The following is an 11873-nucleotide window of genomic DNA, read 5'->3' on the forward strand; positions in this document are numbered from 1 at the left end:
AATATTATGTTGCGCTAAGAAAATAGAATAATTTTAATATGTTTAAATATTAAGTGTGGGAAAAAGTTCGTGGCGTTTTTCCCGTTAGATGGCATTAAAAAAACGCCACAAATTTTTTCCCATACCTAATAAATTAATTTTAACCATACACGCATGCTCACACATACATACAATAGTGTAATACAAACAATTCTTTGAAGAAATGGCAGAACAAAAAGACAAGCTTCTCTTCTAATTTTTGTACTTCATTCAACATCTCTCACTTTTTTAAACACGTATAAACTTTTGTAGCTAAGCGTTGTATAGCTAACAAAAAAATCTCACTTATCTTAAGGAAACTGAGTTAGTCGTCTTGAAGGAGGCTTAGTGGATCTTCGATGATTTTTTCGGCCGTTTTCTTCAAATCTTTAGTTATCGATTTCTTCATGGCCAATTTTGAACTCGGTGCGATCATCATCGTCCTCGCCTTCGATTCCGTCGACGCAGATGGCTGCTTGCCGAAAATATGGCCATCGTCATCATCGTCCGACGCGAATAGGGATTTGGACGGCGCGACAACTTTCTTAGGAACAATTTTCTTCGTAGCAAAAAGATCGATATCGTCATCATTACCGTCATGCGGTGCGTTGCCGAAGATATCTTTTAAATTCGAGCTCTTGGTTTGAAAGTCGATTTGAGAATCTTGCTTAGGCTCCGAGAACGACGCGCTGTCCGATTTCTGCGAATGACCGGATGACTCGATGAACAAGCTAGAATCATCGTCGTCGTCATCGTCGAAAATATTGTTCTTTTTTCGCCCGGCTAAAATAGAATTTGATGGTTGATTATCAAACTTCGCTTTGCTGGACGAATTGCCGAAGAGACTGTCATCGTCGTTTTGCGCGTCGTCATCATCACCGAAGAGACCGATCTTCGTGTCTCGCAATGGCTTTTTCATCGTCTTCTTCAATGGTGCTGTGGAAAATAGATCGCCGCCCATATCGTCTTCCGCGAACAGATCTAAGATTTTCTTCTGTGACTCATTCGGCTTTTTTGCTGAGCTGCTAGAGAAGAGACTATCGTCCGGCTCAGAAAATAACAGTCCTTTGCTTTTCTCAGGCGATGGCGTCTTCGTGACAAACGCGAACAACTGACTAGGATCCTTCAGTGGATCGTGGGTGCTGTCGCGTAGAGGATCGCTCGGCTCCTCGCTAGATGCTTTTCTCTTACCTTGCCCATCATCAATTTTCTTATGGTTATCATTTTTGGTACTCTTCAGCGTATCTGATTTAGTATCGACATCCGATCGCGCAAATTCGCTAGAATTTTGTTTATTACTTTCGTTGTTCGTTGCATTCACGTCAGTATCAATTTCATCGACCTTTCTGATCATGGTATCTATTAAAGGTTTGACAATGACAGGCGTTTTATCCGATTGCCCGCCGTCAATCGGTGAGAGTATTGGTGCCCTGCCAAATAAAGCGTCCTCCTTCTGTGGATCTTCCGGCAAATCTGGTGGTACATCAAACAAATCTTCTTCATCGGTGGATGGAGACAGAAGGGTGTTCTTGTTTACGCTCATCGAGCTCTCCTTGCTAATACTACCCAGCTCAGATCTGTCGTCCGTAGAAGCAGGATCGACCGCCGTGCGATGAATATTGTCATTGGCAATTAAGCGATCAGAGACACTGATTGTCAAAGCGGCAGATGGATCTTTGCTGGACGAACAGGTGCTAGTATGACTCTCCTCCTGAGAATTATCGTTGTCCGCATTGTCAATCGTGTCGAAGTCGATACCGCTATGCCTTAGGGCAGATTTCCGAGCGTGTCGACTTTGAGGACGGCGTTTAGCTTGAATCCTCACTCGGCTCTAACAAAAAAATAGATATAACAAATTAAGAGAAAAAGAAAATTATTACGAATTATTTAAAGTATCTCAAGAATATTGTGATAAAATTTGAAAAAAGTTGTAACTCGATTTCAAAGAAATATGTAAGGAACTTATTTTTTTTACTAATGTATATTTTCTGTTCTCAGAAATCGAATTATGACATGTATATTATGTATATTATGTATATAACTTAAATAAATCAATATAGTTAATTTGATAATTACCTTGGACGCAGTAGTAGATAATGTTTCTACTTGAGCCAGATCATCGAAATTTATGGCCGCTTCCGCGTTGCTAATGGTGGAAATTGTTGAATAAGAGGATTCTTTCCGTGTGCTACCTTCTACAAAACAAATTTATTTAAATTATATTTCTCTTCACTTCAATTTAAAATGATTGAAATTAATTAACAAACATTCTAAATAAAACGTTAGATTTTTTAATATATAATTCGTTATAATAGATTTGTATACATACATAAATACATACAAAAAAAAGAACCTCGTTATAATAGATTCGTTTTGTGACAATTTCTTTAAATTGTCACAATATGTATAATAATTTGGAAATGATCACACATTATTATATAAATGATTTATAAACTTATCAATATACTTTAACTTATTAATTTACTTTTGTAATATATAAGATACTTTCTTCCTTCTGCGACAAAAATTAGAGACTAAAAAGATTGAGATTTTTTTACAAATAGAAATTTTGTTTAACTACCTGATATACTTGGAGGTGAAACGTGACCACTGACGCCCAGATCTGCGATGTCCCGATCCACGATGTCTTCTTCCTCATCCGTCTTATCTTCGCTTCTTCTCCATAATGGCGGTGTATCCATTGGTGAAAGTATTTTCAAATCACCCATCTTGCCCATTAGATTCTTTATCTTACCGGATACTAAACGTCGAGATACTTGTTGATTGCCATGTTCCTCAGACGGTGGTGAGATCGTCCGAATGCTCAGAGTTTTTGGTGGAGAATTTTTTTTTACTATGCCATCTTCTTCAATGTTGGAAGATATTTCCTTGATTTCAGCTTCATTTTTTTCTTCGTCCACGTCATTCCTCACAACAACGCTTGACTCTACGATTGCCTTGACATTACGATTTAAATTTAATGACTCTATTTGGCTTTTATTTTCTTCAGGAAGTTTCTCTGTCTGCTCGGCAATGTCTTTACTGGCTTCTTCTTTAGATTTCATTTGATTGTTATCGCATGACGCTGTGTTCTTCTTGCCAAAAAGATCGTCATAATCGTCATCCTCAAACAGAAGACTATGAGGTCTCGTTGTTTTCGAAAATAGTTCATCCAAATGATCTGGAGAATCATTTCTATTCTTCTTTTCAGTTTCGAGACTAGAGATGTTCTTAGAGATGTCGATCTTTGGTTTAACTGCTACATCTTTTTCTATTGAAGAGGTCTTGTTGGATAGAAACAGGTCATCCTCATCCTCAAAGAGATCAGTTTTACGTTCGTTCTTTAATTTCGTCGGCTTCGCGTCGAACAAGTCGCCATCATCATCATCGTCGAACAGACTGATCTTCTTTGGTTCCATCCTCGTATTTTGTGAATTGTCTAACGATTTGGATTTTGAATTACTAATATTTTCTTTTATCATGTTTTACGAAGTATAATATTCGCATTAACTATAAAAGTCTTCTTTATACCAAACAAATGTTGATAATATTCTTCATATTCCCGAATCAAAATGAAACAATCTCTTATCTATTTTTTATATAAAAATACAGTATTTCCTAATCAAATAAAATTCTCATATTTACACATCGCAATAAATAAATGAAATAAGTCGGACTAAAAAGTGAAATGTAATTTATACAAAAGATTAAAAAGAAATTATAAGGTATGTTCCACTCACCGTTGTTATTCTTGGGTATTACCGAGTTCGGACCATTTGAAGCTGCATCTCTTGAACCCGATTTCGATGCTGCCCCAAATATATCGACGTCTGGGGCGTCTTTGCTGCCGAATATGTCTACGTCGTCATCAAATAGACCGCCACTTTTCGGGACTGATTTCATCCGGTCACTCGATACTGTGACATGGAAATCCGTGCTCTTCTGTGATCTAGAACCAGAGCTAGCGATGGAGAAGAACTCATCACCGGAATCAGAGTCGTCAAAGAGTGACGAGATCTTTGATTTGGTTGTTCGCTCCGATTTACTGGGTAATGGTGGCGGTTCGAACAAGTCGTTTTCGAATACGTCGTCCTGTAATAACGCCGACGAGGTACCTTGCTGCTCCTGTCTCGATTGCTGTTGTTGTTGCTGCTGATTATCACTGTTGGCATTTGCCGAGTTGGCAAGATAATACGTTCGTGCCGTAAACAGACTGTCACTAGTAATACGCTCACGATAGATCTCCTCAGACTTGACCCTTGTTGAGGACATCCGCGGGCTAGGAAAATTCCTGAGGAAGAAAAAGTATTGAGTATTCTTACGAGCAGAGCGATAAGTAATGTGATAAATAATGTTATTTATTTGTTTCAATATTCTTTTCCCATTATATGTCAATAAAAAAATGACGAGTTTCTTCTATAAAATAATATTTAATTTTATTCCGTTCACTCATTACAAAATGATAGAATAATAGCCATTTATCTTTAGTGATTTCCCAATCATTATTCTGTTGTATCTTCTTGTGCCAATGATAACGTAAGCATTCGAAGTAAATTTGTCTTTACTTAAAAGTTTGTCATCTAAACTCCAACAATAATCAAATGTTGATGACAAATAACGCATTGTAATTCCATACTTACTTAATGTTATGCATAATGCGCTTAATATACTAATAAATAATAAAATTGCTTCTGCTGGGCGAATTTATCGTGAAATAATTGTAGTATTAGCATTAATAGTAGTTTTTCTAGTTTATTTATTTAGAAACTGTGATAAAAAAGCAATAGGAGTCGTCGCAAGAAGTAATTGCACAGTGTTAAATATTAAAATTAATTATCTTACACACAATGTAACAATAATTTATTGGTAACCGGAAGCCTCTATAATATTTTTATTGAACTTATTATTGAAAATCAAAAGATAATCTGAATTAACTCACCTCAATCGACGAATTATGTGATTATAAAGAATGTTTGATTAATCCTGTCAATTTGGATATAAAATGATGTACATTATGAGTCAAAAATCATTAACAGAATAAAGCAATATGAAACAGTAACTGACATTGCGGTCAATATGAGAAAGAATAAGAAACACATATATTACAATTTATTGAGGATTTTTATATAGCCCTTGTTTAAGGGCTATCCGTGTCCATTTTTACATTAAGCCCATTTAATTAGTTATATGTATCATTTCGGTGAATGTTTGTTATAATGCTTTCGACATCCAGAATTTTCTCAATCAAATTCATGATCACAATGCATTCTATGGTCTGTAATAGCTGATTGAGTCGTAGTCTTTCTATGTATATGACTACCATGTTCTGAAAGTCTGGTTTTCAATCCGTTTGATCCACGTATGCATCACTACAATCACTACAATTGATTCTGTAGACTACATTTCTTTTTTAAAATTCAGTATGGATCTTTATGTACTTAATGTATACTTAATGTAACTTTAATAAAATTACTGAGTTTATTTATACTATAAAAAGATATACCGTGTGTCAAACCATTGAAAATGTTCTTAAATCTTTGTGAAACACATAAATGTATGGCACAGTAAATCATTTTTTATTTTTGTCCTTTTGTGCATTTATGTTGGATAGAAAGAAGAACCTGGAGTTCCAAATGTTTGTCTACAAAATTGATCATCAAAAGTAAAATATGTCGAATTTAATACCATGTATTCTGCTTGTAAAACTTCATCTTTAGGTAATACAATTCGTTGAAATCAAATTCCATCTATTCGTCAATGCATTCATTGCCAATTCCAAAGGAATATTCGTAAAAAGCGATATATTACACCCAATGAAATCAACTCATATTCAGAATCAATTTTAACGTTTTTAATTTTTTAACAAGCTCAAAATTATTTTGAATGTGACTGGGAGCTTTTGGAATACTTTTGATAATCACATAGCAGAAATTTCGCTAAGTTGTAAAGATGACAGCCCTCTTTATTTATATTAGCATTGCATTTAATCAGAATGTCGTAATTATTCTGATTAAATGCAAATCTTTTTCATAATACAATTTTATTCCAGATGCCTTCAATACACTTGTGACCCAAAGCATGAACATAGTATTAGCTGGATACCTGAGGAGGGATAAAAAATATAAATGATTGCTAGTCATATCCAATTTGTAATATTGTAGTATTCATGAACTGGGGGAGATACTTTATGTGAGGCCGGAATCAGCATTGAAGAATGAAATTGAAGATTGATATTTGACCAATCAGAACAAAAGGAATCAAAATTTCTTTGTTCTCTCATTGATGAAATTTCAATCTTTAATCTTTAATTTCAATCTTTAATGCATAGTCTGATTCGGGCCTTACATAAAGTACCTCCCATCTCCAGTTTCTCTATAGTGAAGTTCGTGTAACAGGATATTCATACCTGAATTCATCGAAATGTTTTGTGTTTATTCACTTATATATTGTTATTATTTTATAATCACATTTTTTTAGAATCACATTCGTCTGATATCGCGCAACCAAAATTATCCAGCCACATTTTCTATTCCTTACTATTCCTAGTTTCCGCTCTGCACAAAAGAACAAAAACTATTTCCCTCTTAAACGATCTTCAGTTTCAAAAATAAAGTTGTGCTTAAAAGATACTGATGAGCGTGATGTTGATGTGATTCTCCGTTTTTTTTTATCTTCCTTCTATCATTACGTGTGATATTACACATTTTGCTTACTTGTGCAGAAACAGAAGACAAGATATTCTCCCAAATACATCATAAAGGAGAGAAAAATGATATATAAACAGGTATTCTTTTTTATTTATAATCGCCTTTTTTTCTGGTAATTCTCTAAACAAAAAAGTGAGATGAAGAGTTCCTTTTACATCTTATTGCTGCTGTGCTTGGGGTTAGTTCATGGTGGAAGAGATAACTTCCACTATGGGTTAGATTATCCTGACAATGGTATGTATTGCATAATTCAAGATTAACATTTAAAGGATTATCATTAAATCTGAAAGCTGCAAACCAAATCTATGAAGAACAAATTATCGAACAATAGAATTTACGAACAATAGAAATACTTTTTCGTACAGACTCTTACAGAACAAAGACTGAACATATTATGTGCATTCTTGTGTGATATATTTCTATGATAGATTCTTTGACAAATTCTTAGCAAATTATATAACTTTGATCATTCCAATATTAATACAGCCGTGCTATAATTAATATTAATATCACAAAAATTAATGAGAGCTTGCAAAATGCATTTTCGAATACTTTTGGATTTTATGCACAAAAATACGCGTTTTAGACTACTGCATATATGGATATTTGTCTATGAAGCCAAATACAGTCATGACGACTGATACGTGCATGAAGTTAACTTGTGATCATACTACAACAATGATCATCGACACGTAAGTCAAAACAATTGTATAATTATATATCACATACAATTTATAAAATATATTTAGAAGTATTTCATATATAAGTTCTTACATAAATTTTATAAAATATTTTCATTTATGTAAGCGAAATTGCAATTGAATATTAAGTTTTACGTAACTCAGAAAAATTCTACTCAAAAAAAAAATTAATAAATTTTCGTTTTCTATATATAGAGTTAAATTTTCTATTTATAATCTCAAAATCTCGGGAAAATTTGCTTTTATACAACGATGTTTTAATAATTGATTAACCTGACTCTTGCTTTAATGGAAATATATGCGAAAAAAATGTATTTATTTAGTTAGATTACTTATTTAAATTATTAATTTAAAAAAATGTGCTTAAGAAACAATTTTTTTGTACGATATTGAAGCTAAATTTGATAAATCTATATATATATATTTGTAAACGAACACAAGAAAAGAATTATTATATATATATGTATAGAAATTTAGAAAAATTAGTTTTAATTTTTACTCTGTCTTTTAGAGAAGTACATAAAAACAAGAAACTTAATAGAAAAAAATCTAATTGCGTTTTTTACTAGCAGAATTGGTGCGCACTCAGTGCACATTAAAGCTTGTATATTAATCTAATCTGAATGTAAAAGTGAGATATTTAAATTGATAAAATATATATTATATTCAATGTATATTTTATCAAATAGCACAATAAAATGTATTAAGGATTTTGCGATTTAATTCGTTTCTATATTTTTATTAAACGTACGTCTTTACGTCGATTTGTGGCTACAATGGCTTTAAGTGACTGAATACGAACTAGCTCTGCCAGTGAAAAACATTATAGAAAATCTCATATTAATTTACATTTATTAATTTCTGCTTTCTTTTTCTTTCTGACTATATTCTAAACAATTAACATTCAAATTTCGCAATGGGACCTGCATAATTACGACATTCTGTCGTCATTTTAATGTAAAAAGAGATTTTTTTTATCAAACCTCTTATTTATAATCTAATCTTATCAAGTTCTACTTTGTTTCATTCCAGATGCCCTACACTTACTTGTAACAAAGATGAAAAAATTGTGCAACTATTGTCACTGGATGACGTCCCTTATCCACAATGCTGCCCAAAAATAATTTGTCGTCGTCGACAAAATGAAATGAATTAATCCCCATTTTAGCGCAATTCTTATATACAGATCTCGAAAGAGATCACAGGATTCGCGTAATTCTTTGTCTGGAAATATTGTTATAAATAAATATCATTCTTTTCAATTAAGTGACTTGCTACTTCATTTGCTTATTGTTATTACTTTAAAATCAGATAATGAATAACGTCGCCTCTTGCGCGATAACGTGTAAACGATTTATTCAGATACGTATTCTCCATTTTTTTCTATTCTTAATTCACAATTCTGTCCCATGAAAGCACAAAAATCTCTTGAACGGTTTTCATATTCCCGTACATTTCTCCAAAGATGAATGAAGATGTATAGTGTTTCCAATCCGGCACGCAAATAAACGCCATATTCGCATGTATTTCTTCAAATAGACTTCCATTGCTTTGTGATTCTTGTTGGATATCATTCATTTCTCAGAATCAATGCTACATAAGCTTTCAAAGACAACGAATAAATGGTATTTAGATACGAATTAATCGACACATGACATGTGCCTGCATTTTCTACTTGCCTTGCAATCGTTAAAGATCAAAAAGTTGTTCGCGCAAATAGTTCTCAATAAAATTCATCTGCAAAAAAACTTGTAAGCATTTATCAACTACTTTTTTTTCTTTTAAATCACTTTATATCTTCACTCAATTCTTTATTAGCCGTCATTTCTTGATGATTAAATCAAGAATCAAATGATGATAGAGCCAACAACTGCAATACATTCGATGATATTGAAGAATAGTCACCTTAAACTAGCTATAGTATTTAAGCATCATTACTCGATTATCGGCAAGTTGAACGACTAATGTTTGAATCATCAATAAAGAAAATCCTATCATTTCGTTTCGTTTTCATTGAGAAAAGAATTGTTACAATACTTTCGACTTAATTCTTAGATTATTCTGTGTTAAGACGAGTCAAATGTATATTTTAATCAAGATTAGAGAAAACTAAATGAAGATTAATAAAGATTAATGAAGATCACTTATCAAAATGCACATACATTTTGCATATACATACATAAATAGCATAAAAGATATACAAAAAAGATTGGATGCTAAATTTAACAATAAAATTTTGCAAAAAATCACGAATATATAATTAATTTATATGAAAAAGTAAGGCCGTCTGTGTAACTGGTATCGATAAGTTGATGTTGATTGATCTTCCTTGTTCTTTTTATCGTCTTACTCTACGTGTATTACAGCACATTTGATTTTACGTTTGATTGTGTAGTACAAAAGATAACATGTTTTCCTCATGAAAGAAGAAAAAATGATATATAAAAATCATGATTTTGAAAATTTATTATCGACTTTTCTTTCTGGTAATTTTCTTTAAACAAGAAAAAGATGAAAGGTTACATTTGCGCGATCTCGTTGTTGATATGCATTGGACTAGCTCACTGTACTACGGAAGCCAAAGGTATGTTGCATAATTCGCCGACTAAGATTCAGTTTCACAACTCACGGTTAACATTTAACCGAGATTCAATTTATTTTCCATCTCTTTCCAATTCTAATATTAAAAAGAGATGAAGAACAAATTAAACCTCGATTAAGAGTTAACTATCAGTTGTGAATGTTGACACCAGTTGCTGAGCCTAAGAGATTAATGTTAAGGGAAAAATATTGTTATTTGTGATGACTGCAAAATTATAAACATATAGAACCGATTAGCGAATTTACAAACGGAGTTTAGCGATTGGTATTCATTTGTAAAAACTTTTGTTACATAAACAAAGATTATTACAGTCATACGTGCATTCTTGATATTTCAATGATTCTCTGGTAGATTTACAAATTACATAATTATTACCATTCCAAAATCAATATATCCAATGATATCAAACTGAATAAATTTTCGTATTATATCTTCTGTTTTTATTCATAAAGATTTACGTTTAGATCATTGTATATTTAAATCCGAGATTATGAAATTGAATACACACACGACTTCTTATCGTTCATGCTAGTGCGTTGTAATCCGAATGGAAGGAAGGCTTTCTTTCATATCGTAAGTCAAAGTATTATATAATGATATATTATATAAAATTATTTATAAAATATAAAATTATTTATCTAGAAGAATAAAAATTCTCACATATACATAAAATTCTTATGCATACTACCTTGATCAAAAAGTTCCCGGAATTCATTCAGAAAATTCAAAATACAGTTTTATTCATCAAAAGTGATATTGTTCCCTTCAAAGTACTCCCCCCATCGACTGCAACTTATGCCAGCGCTTGATCCAGCTCTCGAAACATTTCTGGAACTTTATTGTCGATATAGTCATCAGAGCCGTCTTCGATTTTTCCATTATCTCCTTTCGGTTGTTAAAACGCGTTCCCCGTAATGATTTTTTGACTCGATCGAACAGAAAAAAATCAGTTTCCCAATATTTCCAAGGTTTTCACTATTGAATCCATTTTTAACGCAAAATTTAATACAAACTCGTTGCAAATTCAACTCCATTTTTAAAACTGTAAAAAATCGAAAATACGTGTAGAGGTAGATGTACTCAAAACGGCGTAATTTTTACAAATGTCAAGGTGTCTATGGTGATAAAATTTGGTGAGAATGTCAATCATAGATGTAGCAACCTAACCAAAAAAACAGAACTCAAATCAGCTGACTCAGAGCACCTGGTGATAATTCCGGATAAACTTTTTGATCAAAGTGGTATAATATTATGATTTATATGTTGGCTATTTGGCAAATCTGTATGCATCTATAAATTAGATTTTACGTAACTGAGAAAAATTCTACTCAAAGAAAAAAATAATATTAGGTGTGCAACTTTGCTTCCGCCGTTTTCCTATAGATGGCTTTAGCGGTAAGTGGTGGTCGAAATAAATAGATCATAAACGTCATACAATAAATTTGAGCATCTGTCAATATAACCCCATAGAAAAATTAGTCGATTTGTGTCTGCATCATAAAGTTATTCTCGATTGAAAATGTCAGTTTACGAGCCAAATTCTCGTCATTTGCGGAAGGTTTTAATTTTTTGCTTCAATATGAAGAAATCTGCGGCTGAGGCGCTTCATCGAATGCCCTCAAATACTTATGGTGAGGCCGCTATTAGTGAAAGAACGTGTCGTGAGTGGTTTCAACGCTTCAAGAACGGTGATTTTGACGTCGAAGATCGGCATAGCGGTGGAAGAGAGAAGGTTTTCGAAGATGCAGAATTGGAGGCATTACTTGAGTAAGACTCGTCAAAATCAAGAAGAATTGGCACGATCATTGGGAATGATTCAACAAGCCATTTCAAAACGCCTCAAAG

The 11873-nt window shown here is 32.8% G+C and overlaps 1 protein-coding gene across 1 annotated transcript in view; it reads right to left on the bottom strand.

Annotated features, from left to right (window-relative positions):
* Positions 1-343: 343 nt before the first annotated feature.
* The window catches only part of LOC105621271 (WASH complex subunit FAM21), a 36686-nt gene continuing 25156 nt past the window's right edge, over positions 344-11873 (bottom strand). The window contains exons 10-13 of the mRNA XM_012202741.1: positions 3759-4309; positions 2600-3457; positions 2095-2213; positions 344-1849 (exon numbers count right to left, since the gene is read on the bottom strand). Of these exons, the coding sequence (XP_012058131.1) occupies positions 344-1849; positions 2095-2213; positions 2600-3457; positions 3759-4309 (3034 nt within the window). The remainder of the gene's footprint in view (positions 1850-2094; positions 2214-2599; positions 3458-3758; positions 4310-11873) is intronic.

The sequence above is a fragment of the Atta cephalotes genome (assembly GCF_000143395.1).
Source record: "Atta cephalotes unplaced genomic scaffold scaffold00032, whole genome shotgun sequence".
In the NCBI taxonomy this organism is placed as follows: domain Eukaryota; kingdom Metazoa; phylum Arthropoda; class Insecta; order Hymenoptera; family Formicidae; genus Atta; species Atta cephalotes.